Source organism: Periplaneta americana, chromosome 4 (genome assembly GCF_040183065.1).
Source record: "Periplaneta americana isolate PAMFEO1 chromosome 4, P.americana_PAMFEO1_priV1, whole genome shotgun sequence".
Classification (NCBI taxonomy): Eukaryota; Metazoa; Arthropoda; class Insecta; order Blattodea; family Blattidae; genus Periplaneta; species Periplaneta americana.
This window is the reverse complement of record NC_091120.1, coordinates 109,865,319-109,882,015: the sequence shown is the minus strand read 5'-3', so window position 1 is coordinate 109,882,015 and position 16,697 is coordinate 109,865,319. Positions and strand designations below refer to the sequence as shown.

The 16,697-nt window shown below is 33.5% G+C and overlaps 1 protein-coding gene across 1 annotated transcript in view; it reads left to right on the top strand.

Moving 5' to 3' along the window:
* LOC138698945 (uncharacterized) overlaps positions 1-16,697 on the top strand; it is a 57,156-nt gene that overhangs the window by 29,313 nt on the left and 11,146 nt on the right. Inside the window, exons 9-11 of the mRNA XM_069825142.1 lie at positions 5,966-6,051; positions 7,222-7,310; positions 12,534-12,672. Coding sequence (XP_069681243.1) covers positions 5,966-6,051; positions 7,222-7,310; positions 12,534-12,672 — 314 coding nt within the window. The remainder of the gene's footprint in view (positions 1-5,965; positions 6,052-7,221; positions 7,311-12,533; positions 12,673-16,697) is intronic.

Genomic DNA, 16,697 nt, shown 5'->3' with positions numbered 1-16,697 from the left:
ATCGCCTAAATATAGAAATTACAGGGACTTTCTGGATTTTTTTAATATGTTTTTATTTACTTTTTTTATTTTATTGAGTTATTTTTAGGTTATTTAGCGTCTGAATGAAATGAAGGTGATAATGCCGGTGAAATGAGTCCGGGGTCCAGCACCGAAAGTTACTCAGCATTTGCTCGTATTGGGTTGAGGGAAAACCCCGGAAAAAACCTCAACCAGTTAACTTGCCCCGACCGGGATTCGAACCCTGGCCACCTGGTTTCGCGGCCAGACGCGCTGACCGTTACTCCACAGGTGTGGACACTTTCTGGAAAACATCGTGCCCGTTTCATTGAAAAAGGTACCGTTACAATACACACCAATATATGGATTTTCAGCGCACTTCAGTCTTTCGGCAAGGCAACAGCAGACGGCAACATTTGGTAACAGATGAATTATCAAGGTCTCGTCCCATGGCCAACAAGATCACCAGATCTTAATCTACTTGACGTCTTCTTGAGAAACAATCCATCTGTCACTAAAATGTCGCCGTCTGCTGTTGCCTTACCGCAAGACTGAAGTGCGCAGGAGCTCCGTCATGCTGGAACCTTATCCTGGTGCGAACTGCAAGCGCAAGCGGTACCTTTTCCAATAAAACGGACACGGTGTTTCCCGGAAAGACCCTGTAATTTCTCCATTTAGGCGATTTGTCATGACGTGAACTGAGACAATGACGCAACAATGCACATAGCAACAACAAACAGCCACAACATTAATACAAGTGTAGCGCTGTACCGGTGCGAGATAGGACAAACATTTCTTAATGAAACATGTTTGTTTTAGTACTCTCTATCTACCATATTCTTCTGTAACATAAATTTTGAATCACTTTGTGTGTGTGTGCGTGCGTGCGTGTGGTTTGCGTGTGCGTGTGTGTACTGGTGCATAAGTTTAATTTTAAGTAATCCTAAGGGCTGTACAACTGTTGCATTCTAATTTGATATTTGATCTTCTTATGTAATGTTATTTGTGTATAATAAATGGATGGAATCTGGATATAAATATGGGTCGCTATGTATATGTGTACGTATATGCATGCTGGACCAAAGAAAGGGAGATTTTTAAATAGTGAAATTAAACTTCAGTTATTGTATTAAGTCAACTTTTATTATGTGAATATATCAAATATATTTTGCCATTTGCATTTTAAGCACTACTTCTTGAATAATCATGACATCCTTGAAATTCCCTTCACCAACATGCATACATTTTTGTAATCGCTCTTTGAAGTTTCTCATTACACTTTGCAACATTTCGATTGTGATGTTCGAAATTTCTTCACGAATTACTGTCTTCTGTTTTTCAATATTTAGCGGTTTCTTTGCGTATATCTTATTTTTAGATACCTCCATGAAAATAAATCACATGCACTTAAACCGGAGGATCGTGCAGGCCAGAGAATGTATCCATTTCTCGATATGATAAGATTCCAAAACAAATATTGCATTTCTGTCATAAGATGGCTACAGTATGCGCTGTTACATCGTCTTGCTGAAACCAAGTTGAACTCTTGATACGAAAATTTATTCTTCTCAAATAACCACTTAAATATTTTTGAATCATAATCAAATAAAGGGCTGCATGAACAGTTTGCGTACCACCATTGGCATCCTCAAAGAAATATGGCCAATAACTCTTTTGGAAGTGTTCCGCCAAGTGAATTTCTGCTCTATCCTAGGTTATACCATGCTCTGTACACTCAGTAGCTGTTAAACTTTTCTGTGCACAAGCTGATTACAGAAAAACGTATCCACAATATTTTTGTAATTAGTTTTTCAAAATTCATACCAAATAATTCTATACAAAAGTTTTTTCAAAAAACAATTACAACAAAGTAAAACAAAATCATTTTCACAGTATACAGAGTGGAAGTGAAGTAGTCTTGCAGATTCCTAGAGCGAATAGCTCATGTTGTATGTAAGAAAAAACTATAATCTCATATTGGTGGAATGTTCATATTTTTTTTTTTTCAGAAAAAAGTTTTTTCCCAAATGTTTCACAATCTCTTATCCGGTAACTATTGCGAGTAGGATCGTAATTTTTGTCCATATCGATAGAAAATCTAATATAGAATAATTTATCCCTCTGTCGTATTTCAATATCATGCACAGTTTACGTGTACATTTAATTTAAAAACCCCTAAATTCAAACCATTGCACGAAGCGAACGCGTGGCAACGTCTTTGCAGCTTGGCAGCTTACGTACGAAGACACACAGAGTTCGTTGACCTCTTAGGTATGTATACAAGTACAGTGTTTTAGCGACGATGCGATGTTGCCGGACTGCCGAAACTTCAAACTTAAGGGAATATAATACTGAAATTACTAACTTCCATGTTTTCAAAGCTAATTTCACAAAACTTGTACCACTGGTGTACGTGATTAATAACAATACATGTACAAAATTTCGTCCCTCTATGTTAAGTGGTTTGCATTTTATTGACATCTCGATAAAAAAAAAAGGTCGCTTTATTTAAGAAATCCCTTGCACCACAATTATTCACATTAATTTTAACTGATATTCACTTATATCATTTTTTATATACATTGAAACAAACATTACTATTGGATTCTTCTGTACAGTGATTCGGTAAATTACTAGGTATTTTATTATCATTAATTTTTATTTTTTGTTTATTCTTTTATAACAAAAATTCTAGTAATATAAGTACTGATTAATTTTACAGCAAACCTTATATCAAGTTTGGTCCCATATAAGTGAATATCAGTTAAGAATAATGTAAATTGTGACGCAAGGGGATTTTTATATAAAACAATTCAATATTTTAATAAAATATTATAAAATGTAAACCACTTATTATAGGCGCATGAAATTTTGTACATTTTTTCATTATTTACCAGATATAGCAGTGTTCAAAATTTGGTGAATCTAGGTTCATAAGTATGGTAGTTATGGATTTCACTATTATGAACCCTTAAAAATACGGAACTTGTTAATTTCAGTATAGTGTCCCTTTAATTTAGTAATTAACCGTGCTTTAATCACAAAACGTAATATAGATTTTCTATTAATTTACGTGTATCCTGTCGCCTATTTCAATCTGCAAGGTTATTTCGCTTCCACCTGGTATATACATTATATAACCATCAATGTCAATATAGTGCACTAGTACACATATTTATCGTAATTATGTAATTTTAACATTTTATATACAAGTAATGGAAGAAAACAATATAGGCTACCATGATTTAATTATAACAATCAATTTACATGTCTAATTTTTCACAGAATGTACTTTCCACAAATCCACAATTTAAAAACAATAAGGATAAATCGTATGAATAATACTTCAGATAATTTATTTTAACTTTTAACTTTCAATACCTTTTATGATATATATTTTAGCTTTATTTGTATACCAGTAATATGTTCAATCATACATACAATATGGATCTGATGATGTTAAATATAGCGAAATGTTTGTTCAAAAAAGTGTGTAATACATTAATGTGCAATAAAAAAGCTTCCACCTACTGATAAGTAACACTGAGATACTTTAATAAGAAATTTTATATCAACAATATTTATCTGAACAGAAAAATGACTTTGAAAATTAAAAAAATTACTTTCACAGCTCCATGCCCTCTTTCAGTTGATAGAACACACAAGAGTGACGCTTATTTCGATGTAAGTTCATATGAAAATAGAAAACATTGGGGCCCGATCGCCCTTTCAAAACTGATTCAGAATACGTATGGAAAAAATACCTTTTCGTGAATATTCTAATATCCAACTTAAAAGAGTATATTCGGAACTGAAATCAACATAATGAAAACGCCTCTTCTGAAATTGAATTCCTATCTCAGAAAGGCGGAAAAAATTATCATATTTTATATTCGTGACAGAAGAATAGTCTTCAAGCAGAATTAAGACTAATTACTGCAGGGCAAATTTGAGCACTGGCTACTTATCATCCGAAGACCATTGGTAGGCAGGCATGATAGCGACTAATGTTTCTACTTTAAAGGAGAATCTAATCAGCATATTTTTTTACATTCTTTATAAATTGTGAAGAAATCGCTCGCTAATGTTACAATATTTTCAAAAGGCATTGCTACTGCTTGTTCTGTAACATAGAGCACTAGTTAGGAAAGAAGAAGAATTTCTTATAAAACGTAAGTTTGAAACAAAATATTTAGAAGTACAATCAATACAAGAGATAAGCTTATTCGAAATACAACTAGGTGTAGCTAATGATCATGAACAGTGGTTGGTATTCAACCTTTTTTCTCCCCGTATCTCTAAAGTCACTTTTCTACTTACGTTTGTACGCCAAAAGTTGTTAGTTCAAATTATACATAACTATCATCATCATCATCATCATCATCATCATCATCATCATCATCATCATCATCAACTCTTCAAGGATTAGGAGAGCATTCTTGTTCCGATCTCATGTTTCGGTCATATTCTTGCATGTCTTCCTAAATCTCTGTAGCCAAATAGTTAGTTACTATATCTAAATTTAATTCAACTCAACAATTTATCACTTATTAAATCATCTACAGTAATTTTAAACTATAAAAGAAAGAATGATGTTAATAAATAAATACATTACATATCATGGAAAATAAAAGTTATATTATTATATTATTAACTCAATTGGGTCTCACCTGCTAGTGAGATTCCTGATGTTTTCTGCACTCCAGCTTCTCGATTTTTGGTCGAATCTTCGTGAGTGTGAGTATCAGAGGTGTTTCTGGATTCAAGTGATTTCTGTTCTTCGTTGTGATTGATGTCAATGTAGAGAAACCCTGCTCACACAAACAACTTCAGTAGAGGGAAATGATAGAAGGCGTGAAATGGTAGTGTCACTAAGTTCCATGTGATCTTTGGGAGAATAACACCAAAAGTCGCTAAATGACAAGTTTTGGAATTTTATTTTCATTATCAACTGATAGGTCTATTTCTAGCAGACATACTTTCAATTTGAAGGAAAGTTCAGGGAAATTGACGGCTTTGGTGCAAAACGGATTTGTAATTCAATCATTACTTCTGTTCATTTACAAAACGTATATGTTTATTTTAAATTTTACGTACCCCTGAAAAGTTTTCGCGTACTCCCAGAGGTATGCGTAGCCCGGTTGAATATCACTGTTCTAGATGACTCGTCAACAATAAGAGTAAAAACGATAACAATGGTAATAATAATATTTCTAATAATAGTAGTAATAATAATACTTACTTACTCATTGGCTTTTAAGAAACCTGGAGGTTCATTGCCGCCCTCACATAAGCCCGCCATTCGTCCCAAGATTAATCCAGTCTCTTCCATCATATCCTACCTCCCTCAAATCCATTTTAATATTATCTTCCCACCTACGTCTTCTCGGCTTCCCCAAAAGTCTTTTTCCCTCTGGCCTCCCAACTAACACTCTATATGAATTTCTGGATTCACCCATACGTGCTACATGCCCTGCCCATCTCAAACATCTGGATTTAATGTTCCTAATTATTTCAGGTAAGGAATACAGTTCTGTGTTGTGTAGCTTTCTCTATTCTCCTGTAGCTTCATCCCTCTTAGTCCCAAATATTTTCTTATGCACCTTATGCTCAAACACTCTTAACCTATGTTCCTCTCTCAAAGTGACAGTCCAAGTTTCACAACCATAAAGAACAACCGGTAATATGTTTTATAAATTCTAACTTTCAGATTTTTTGACAGCAGACAAGTTGATAAAAGTTTCTCAACCGAATAATAACAGGAATTTCCCATATTTATTCTGTGTTCATTTCTTCCTGAGTATCATTTACATTTGTTACTGTTGCTCCCTGGTATTTGAATTTTTCCACCTCTTCAAAGGATAAATTTCCAATAGTAATATTAATAATAATAATAATAATAATAATAATAATAATAATAATAATAACAATAACAGTGATGTTCGTTTTATGGTATAATTCCCAGGAGCTTCTCTAATTCCTCGTCGTCCACGTCACGACGGCCGAATTGTGGGAGGTGAACCTACAGACATAACTAATTATCCTTACCAGGTAAGTGAGCGGTTTGAACTTTTCATCCATTCGTTCATTGTTTCCTGCCCAAAGGTAAGTTTTTCACTGCAAATTCAGCACTATCCAATATTCCCTTTTTTCCGCCTTCCTGTTACTCACTGCATACGATTCATATAATTATCTTAATGTTGTCTATAATCTGATATCTTCTTCTGCCCCGAACTTCTCTCCAGTTGACCATTCCTTCCAGTGCATCTTTCAGTATGAAAAATCTTCTTAGACAGTGACCCAATCAACTCAATTATATTCTGTTATTTGGAGAATGTAAAGACATCGTCAATTCAAAATGAATGAAAAAAAAAACAGGAAAATTTTGTCGCCATTAGACAATTCGGTGTGAAAACAAGATACTATTATCGAAAGGAATAGATAATAATTTGTATGCGAATTAAGTGTAAGCAAGAAAACAATTGAAAGTAGCACATAATTTTGTTTCGAATAAGACTTTTATTCCAGTAACAACTGTAATATTTTGGCAAAAGCTAAAATTATTACACGTGCATCAGCCATTCGGTATCTCGTGAAATCTACCTGCGCATGAGGGGAAGGAAAAAGTGAACTGAGAAGCTTCTCTCCCTCACAGCGCTTCGACTTACAAGCTAGCTAGCTCGCTTACCCCCAACGTAATATTGTTACTATGAGCTACGGCGCACGAATGCATTTGGTTTCAGGAGATAACGAATGATCTATATACATGTTAACACAGCAAATTTTAATTCGGTTAGTTATATCTTGTATTTCACTCTTGGTGAAAATTTTATCATGACACACATTTTCTCATAAAACTACACAATTTAAACATATTTATATTTATTGTTCTCTTTTATATTATTACTACAGCAATCACTGAAAATGTTCATTAATGTGGTATACATTATGTTTCGGTTATATGTGGTTAAGCTTTAGCTAACTATATTTGAGGTAAAAAATATTTGTAGGTTTCTGTAAATAATTCAATAATACGATATTGTTTAATTATCGATAGTATTATACTGTGTATGTGAATTAGTTATTAACAGTAAAAAAATTTATTTAACATTGTTTGAATTCAGAAATATTGACTCTGCCACCAACACTTGCATTGTAGGAATTTGGTAAAGCAAGCCGTAATAGGCAATATTCGTCATAATAATGCTTTCCTTTGTTTAGGTATCGTTTGAATTCTTCGGCTCACATCACTGTGGTGCTGCCATCATCAGCGAATTATGGGTTGTGACAGCAGGACACTGCGTGGATGGGTTAGTAACAGAAAGCAATATTAATTTCACTGATTTTAAAATGAAAATAATGACACTATATTATTACCGATATTATTATTATTATTATTATTATTATTATTATTATTATTATTATTATTACCTATTATTATTATTAATTTTATTATTAATGTTATTAATTTTATTATTACTGTTATTATTATTATTATTATTATTATTATTATTATAGTCATCATCATTACCATAGTCATTAATAAAAAGAATATTCCCTACTAAATTCTCATCACCCGCACTTGATCTCTCTTTTCATTTCATTTTTATTTGTCCATAAAAGAGTTAAAACCATAGGACTTGTCAAAGACAGAGACAGAGAGAGAGGAACAATAATTAAAACAAAAAACAATAATTAAAATAGATAAAAATACAATAAATTAGGACCAATGTAAGCCCACACGTATTTCATCTAAATTGTAGGGACAGAGGTTTGTTAAAATTCTTTTGACGTATCTTTTATAATATCTTATATCATTCGTATTTTTAATTTAATGAGTCAAACCATTATATATTTTTAAGCCATAGACCATTTACGTTTTGTTGAAACTTGTCAGTCGATGTGCTGGAATATAAAAATTTTACTTAAAATTTCTTTGTAATAATGAAAATACTCTTACGATGAAAATGGTTCTTACTAGAATGTATTAATTCCGTAAGCTTAAAAATATATAAAGCATAAACTGTTAAAATATTAAAACTCTTGAAATATTCCCTACATGATGTACGATTATCAACACCTGCCATGCTTCTCACAACATGCATCTGAGCAATAAAAACATCATTCATCTTCGAACTTGACCCCCAGAAGCATATGCCCTATGATAATCTCGATACCATTTCGGCACAATAAAAGGACCGTATGGTTCTATGACACAAAAAGGTCACAAATTTATAATTTGGTAACAGACGATATTAATTTTCTGAATTAGGTGTGAACAGTGTAATTTCCAATTCAAATGTTCATGAAATATTAAGCCAAGAATTTTGGTTGAATATGACTGGCACATTTGGTGCTCGTTAATACTTAATGTTTAAAATATTTTCACTTTTGTTTTGAACATTTTGAAATTGAATGAAACAGGTTTTATTAAAATTCAAATAAAACGTATTGTCTGTAAACCATAATTTAAGATCCTTCAACAACTCATTACACTTTTGTTCTAAAACTATTTCGTTTTCAGCACTCATAATAGCCGTAGTATCATCAGCGTACATAGTAAGAAAATACTACTTTAAATAAAGAGGCAAGTCATTTACATATAAACGAAATAATACAGGACCCAAAATTGAGCCTTTAGGGACACCAACATCAGTATCAGTATATTTTAATTTGTAGGCCTTCATATACTTATCTGTAGTTTCTAAAATTTCAACATATTGATATCTCTATTTCAGGTATGATGAAAACCATCTTAAAACTATACCATAAATATCATACTTCTCAAGTTTGGAAAGCAATATATTATGACTGACACAGTCGAACGCCCTACTAAGGTCACACCATATCGTAGGTCAGCAGGTCTAATTTTATATGTGCTCTGTGATTATCAAAAATGACTTAAGACATGGCCAGAAGTTTGGTCGCATAGAATAGATTCCGCCCTTTATCTGAAAGATGCCAAATGGATTTGCTTGGAATAACATAATTACGTTTCCATATAAATACAGCTGTCATATTTCCTGTTGTTTCAAATGATGTTCAGTTATACATATGTGAAATTTATGGCTTTGGGATGCTAAAACAGTCGTAATTCATTTTTTTTTTCTTTGTTTCAATCCCCTAACATTTTGTTGGAAAACAGTTAAATTATCATATTCAGATTATTCATTATTTGAAAATTGATAATATTCATCACATAATATGTAAAGTTTATGATTTTGAGATGACAGAGCAGTTATTATTGCATCAGTTTTTTGTTCTAATCCTCTAGTATTTTGTTGAAAATAGTTAATTACCATATTTAAAATATTCATTATTTGAAAATTTATAATATTAATCTTATTGGTCTCCTTTAAAAATCCTAGGTTTAACCTAAGAAAGAAGAAGCTCTAGCAATAACAAACACAGGGATAACACAACTTCTATTTTCAATTCGGCTAGCTGTGATGCTATTAACGATACGAAGCGAAGGGTACTCCTTGCTTTTACCATTCAGATGCAGTCAGTGTTTTGTATATTTATCATTTATATTCAAATAAGTCGGTGATATATAATATTACCGGCACACATATGTACACTGTCGGGAGCTCAGGAGATCAGCCCTGGTAGGAATGTGGAGTAATGCCAATCCTACTCGCAGGGAACAGCCAGCGTAACGCCACTCTTGCTCGCAGAAAACGACATAATGACACACTACTATAGGTCTCGTTAGCACTGAGTACCGACAGAAGGAATGCGAATCAAACACTGCGATAAGGAAGAGCGGGCGACAGGAAAGGTCACGAGATAGCTTGAATGATATTCAAGGGTACAGTCGGAAGAGAAATGACATCAGTCTTGCGTTGTGATAGTTACATTACGACTTTAGTTTGTTCCATTGCATGTGAAAACGTGTCTTGTATCGCACGGTATTATTATTTCATTCGTAAACATATGTTGCGCGTTTAATTAGCTTCGAATTTTTCTCTTGCTACGTTCTTTATTTCCACAGCATGTCCTCATTTGTTCATCTTCTTGGAAGAGACAGTAATTCCATCGGCTCGCACCTCTCCCCCCTCGACGTGTCTTACATACACACGTCAAAACAGACAGCAACGCCACCATTGGTTTTCGGTAATCGTTTCTTGCGCGAGCTATAACTACATTACAATAACTAACCAATGTGAAAACATTCGATCAACTTTTAAACAATATCTACTTATACAACACACCCACACAGAGCTAGTCTCAAACTATCTGATATTTTCAGCCACAATATAATTAATCATGTGCTGACAGTGATGTTATCCATTTAGTGTCATAAAGGTCATACTCATTACAACTTATCTTATCTACGGTCAATTCTAGGAAGAACGGTGCTCCATTCATCAATACCTCCCCAACCGCACCTAATTAAAATACACCTCGCAGAGACTTTCTCGTAAGCTCCCCAAAGTACATACATACGTACATACATACATACATACATACAAACCAACCGAAAAAGTAGACCTAGAAAGAAATTTTCATACAAATATTCAAGTAAAAATTGTACACGATAAATGTGCGGATGTTAGAAGTTGTTGGTTTTGAGTTATGACCGTCATGTAAATACGGAAAAATGTAATTCTTCTTATGATATAAGGGCTTGTGTTTGTCCTCTTCCATAATGATGTAGAACATCAGATTTCTAACGTACTAATATTTGTCCTCATTTGAAACTTTGCTGTAGCTCTACTGGAAACTTGCGATTTATTACGTATGTCCCTTTTACCGTGCACCATAGACACTTCATCGTTATGTATTATGTTGATATTTTATTAAACCCAGAATATATATACTCATAACTGACACAGAAGAATAGCTGATCTAATAAATCGGAATAAAATTACGTATAATTAATTCATTTTAAGAAAATATATCTTGGTCAATTACTTATTTTCACTGGCGGTGTTAAGGCAATAGAGCCTTTTCGAACACTCCGCCATGTCACAAATACAAACCACATGACATAAGACTCTATAGTTTCAACGGTAATACTCGTTAGAAATAAAGAACGCAATTCATTGAAGAATCTCATTCTTTGACAAGTTCTTATGGAGTGAGCTTAATATTTATTTATGAGAAACTTCTTTACTAAAAATTATATGGATATGCAAGAATTTTTGGAAATATATAACAGGATTTTAAATTTCTAATAAGTCCTAAAGATATACAGATTAAATTCTACAACGTAATGGCAGAGTCTACCCTTTCGTAAGGGCGTGAAAATATGAGCGAAGCTGCGGCAGGATATATACCATACTGAAGAGGCAGACATAATAATTTTCTTACGATCTATGAAATGAAGAATTCATGTATCGCAAAAACATTTTGTGTCGTTGATATTTTCTTTACGATTACATAATATGCATAAATCGTTAAATGAACCACTATTTCAAGTAAATCATTGTCACATTTCTTATCATTTCTTTGCAAAAACACAATATTGCCAAGTTTGCAGTTTTTTCGCTATTATGTTGACCTTAGTTAATTGTGTCACAAAATATTTTCATATTCACAATGCATGGTTCCTAATGGGAAACACATAATAGATACTTGAATAGTTTTTTGCACTAACTGGAATATGTATGTAAGTGGTGCATAGTTTTTGACAAAATTGTGGAAACATATAACATATATTATTATGTAATAAAATGAAGTAGAGAAGTGTTACTGTCCATTTCGTATAAATTAATCTTTTATGAAAATTTGTTTCGTAGAATTATATAAAATAATTCTGTGTAATTACTTGATTAATTATGAGTTGTAACATTTTATATGCAGAATTTCGAGATGAATTGTCGATATTGAATGCGAATAAAAATCAGTTACCATTCAGTCAATTAAACGATAAGACACACAAGCAACTTGCGAAAAATCTCATTTTTGGTACACTGACGTTCAAAAATATCCGACCTACTATTTTATGATCGTGTAAGCGAACTTTCCAACCACGGGATAGGTCAGAACCAAAACATAAAAATTCACAAACTTTGAAAGAGTTTCTTTAGTTCTCAGTAGGTGGCACCATTATTAGGGCCGTAAAATGTGTCGGGGAAAATGATTATATAGATTAAACATAAATTATTCTCTTAATTAACAATATCAGCGGTTTCCAGCTAAACTCAATGTTGTTTTACATCAGTAGAGTGGAATGAAAAAATTATTTAACTAAAGAATTCTCATTTACACCAACTTTATCGATCAACTTCGATTAGTAGGGTCAGATATCTTTGAACCTCAGTTTACCTATTAGCAATTTTGTAAATACTTTTCCATACATTTGAAGTATTTTTTTATGTGTTCATTATATATAGTTAAAGAAAGGCCATTGTGATGCTGCAGAATTTGATATGAGATTATTAAGGACATAACTTTTGCAATTTCGGTGGTGCTGAAGAAATCTGATTTCAGTGTGTATTAATAATGAGAAACTATCTCATTGACATCGATTTCTGCTCTAGAATGCGTATTTAATAACTTCATACAAGCAAATATTACTTTTGCAGAATCCCCGTCTCCACTGTAACCTTCCGGGCTGGTACCAATGTCATGGAAGAAGGAGGCACTGTTCATGAGGCCGCGGAAATTATTGCTCATCCCAATTTTGACTACCTTTCTCTCGACTGCGATATCGCAGTTTCTAAGGTAAGTTAATTCAACTTCTTAATTTAAGTACAATTATTCACATTAATGTAAGACTTGAGGCTTTCCCGGAGTTGGATATGGAATAATTCTTCTCGCGTTCTCAGCCAGGCGGTTGGAAGTAACTGTTGATTGGCCCGCAGTGGGAAGCCCTACTGACCTCTTATATACAGGCTATACATGGTCCCACGGCACTTCAATCCCTAAAGAAGATGGCAGAGGTAGTCATGGAAAGCTTGGAAGCAACAATCCAACACACGTGGCTGAGAACCCGAGAAAAATTATTTCATATTCAGATTAATTTTTTCTATAAGTGGAGTAACTCTGAAAATTATTACACAAACATAAACATCATCATCATCATCATCATCATCATCATCATCATGGTATAAGCCGGTTCAGAAGCCCACCAGTTTCTTTGTCTTTTTGTTCTATATTGCCACATTAATTTTAGGTATCTGTTATTTTCCATTCTTAAAAAAAATTGCATTCGTATTCCTTCAATTTGTGAATTGAGGGATTCTACTCTTAATTCCAATCTTATAGCATTTTAATGTAATCTAGTCGCGTTCATTCTTCTATGATTGAAAACCTCCCAGGAAAAAAGATGTAAAATCAGATTCTTGAAATATGTTATGTACTGTAGGTAGAAAAAGTCATTTTGAAAAACTTATTTATGACAAATTATTGTAATCAATGGCTGAATAAACTTGTATCCTTGTTTAGTCTAATGGTTATGATAGTAAATGCAGAACTAATGAAATATGACCCTGAAATTATTTTCCTTTCTCTTGAAACACGAATTACAGTTGTTGGTTACATCCTTATTTCGGGGAGGTCTTCAATTATTCAAAACTCCTTCTCGGGAGACTACATCATCTCTTCGTCATATATTGCAGTGACTCATCACTCTCTTCCTTTTATTATTAGCGAAGGTATAGTCTGTGTTTTATAAAACTTTTGTTATGTGTTTTCTCTTGTCTTTTGTACATTAACTGAAATTGTGACAAATTATTCTGTGTCTTCTTTGACATGTGATACATAATCTCCCAGATAATTGAAGTGTGAGATTTGTGTTAAAAATGTAGTTACCTTTTATAATCTTTTATTCTATTCACATTCTCGTAAGTATGATTCTTAATTCATTTCTAGACAGTTTTTTTCTGTTTATGTAAAGAATATTGACGACACTAAGGTTATTCTGCTGTGATTTAGTTGGTAGCTTTCGAGAGTATCTGGGTTTATTTGATAGGAATTTAGTGTATGTCCATTGTCTGAGTCCTATATTATTTTAATCTGTGGCCTTGAACCATAGTGTATCCTACTAGGAGTGTATGTCTAATCTATTTTAAGCTATTCAGTTCTTGATATAAAAATTGTGTCCTCCAAACTTTTACCTAATATATTACAGAAGTCCTTAAACTGATATGTGTCGAACTTTGTGGTCTATGCGTTATCAGGTGCGGGATTTTTGGGACTCAGCATTTCGGAAGTACAGAGTCCTCTATATATGTGTATATATTACTTTTCCTTTACACTATAAGCTCAGAGACATTTTCTGTTATACTGTACACTTCACACTTCACACTTACCGCGAAATGGGTCACATTTCTAAGATAGTAACTTTAACTTCTGAAATCTGTTTGGCAAGAAAGATGTATATGAGCTTAAAAATGAATAAAAGTGCATCTTATTTGTATCACAAGAGATGTTCAAAGTGTCTTCCTCCTGTTAGAGTTCATTTTTATATATTCAAATATTATTCTGAAATACCAGGTTAATAATGTCTTCTTGCAAAATGTTCGAGATGAAATTATCGGATATTTACTCGTAGTTCACTTCTGCATAAATTAAGGTAATCATCGACTTTAGAAATGTCAGATTTCTTCAAAATAATATTTTAGGCTCATCTGGAACCTCGTGTCTTCTAGTTTTCAAAAATATATAACTTCTACCTATTATCTGAATAATGTAATAATTATTTGGGCATTTATAATACAAGCGCACTGTACTTTCTATAACTTACGACAAATTCAGTGTCTGTTTTCTCCTATTTTACATTTTCCGACATTTATTATCCTTTCGACGGACAAAAAGTAGACTTCCAATTGGGCAAAAGACTTAATTGAGGTACCAAATTAAAGCTTAAACATGTGGCTATATTGTAAATCAAAATTATTATTTTCAATCGAATATAAGTATTACTCGGACGGTAAGACCTGAAGCAAACTCGCACAGCTAGATTCTCTGCTGCCGGTAGCGAGAGAGAGGAGTAGGGTTAGAAGAGAATGGATACCACTTGCTGCGAAGGCAGACAAGTCGAGATTACGTCATCGTATACGTCTGCGCAACCGTTTGTTTGGTTCAGGTCTTACCGTCAGAATTATATATATATATATATATATATATAAGTACTTATATAATATAGCATAATCTTTTGAATGGTTCAAGATAAATAAATAATTGTACTATGTAACATTCTCCATATATAGGGGATCATTTTTCCTGGGTCAATTTCTACTGTAGTTAGGTCGATACAAAATTTTACTAAGTTAAAAAAAAATCTTTGGGTCACCAAATTCGATTTTCAAATTTCAATTATATAAATTGCTTAGTATACATCCAATAATCATGTCACCAAAGTTTGAAAAACATGAAGGGAAAAGTGTGAATTTTTATCCTAAGAATTGATGAGTACATGAAAAGTACAAAATCTCGCTGCAATATGTTATACTCCATACCCAAAGAATTTAGAAAAACAGTAGTTTGCACTACACTACACTCGAATGAGTACGTCCTTCAGTATTCTCAAACAATTAAAAGCAATATAGGTCCTAATAATTTGCAATATATTATGCACGGATTAATTCCTGCAATAGCAAAAACAGACTGAGCTGAACGGTACGCATGCAACATTGTCAAACGCCCTTGATGTTTGGCGCGTACGATAAGCATGCTGTGAAAGACAACGTTTCTGTACGTTTCATGGTGTCGCATATGGAGGCTCTGCATATATCGGTTCCTTACCTTCACTGATGATGAAGCCTATAAGTACAGTAGTTCTGAAACGTTGCATTTTTCTGAGTCTGTGACACTGTACAAAAACTGAAATAACTAGCACTATATTGAACAACGTGACAGTACAGCGAGTTCCAGTCAAAGTTTCCGGTCTTTCTGTTGATTATATTAGCGGCAGGTCACCCACGCTACCTTCGCTCCGCTGCTTGCATTCGCAAACTCACGGTGCTTTGCTGGATTAAAACTTACGTACAATATTATGTTAATGACAACATTAGACTGAAAGTCTTGCCCATCTTGTGTGATACATATTTATTTTTTTCGCATCTTTGTAAGGATATAATTCTAGAACTAATTTCCAAGACAGCTCCTACTTCAACCAATTTTTTGTCGGTAAACACACCAGGTTCGCGTTAGCTTTTCACGTCATTCACAGAACTCAGTAAACACATTCTCTAAATTGAGTATTGTTTTTCTACGCGCTACTGATCGGCCAGGAAATTTACGTCCTTGTTGTGCCACACGGTTTTTTTTTTCCGTATGTACGTTTTCAAAATATGTAACGGTACACATTCACGCACCGAATAAGATTGTAACCATTGCAAAGCACGAAACAACGTAAAAGAATAAAATGCACAGACTGTTAGTTGAATCACTGCACAGCTAACACGTGGAATGATCAGCCTGTCAACTTACAGCTGCGGATACAAGCAGCGGCGGAAGTGTAGTGATCCTGACGTCATAGGCCTACAGAAACATCGCGAACGTATTATTAAATTTATAAGTCGGCTACGGCGCATGTATCAACTGCGAGATCATATTTTATAGACATTGGAGTAGGTGATAGCGAGACAGTATTTGACGAGATGAAGCCGTCATTTCGCCATAAGATTACAAAACATTCGCCTTACAATTGGAGAAATCCTCGGACAAAAGCCAACTAAATGGCTCAAGAAGAATTCAAACCCACTCCCAACGAATTTTCGGATCAGTGGGCAAACGAGTCTGTC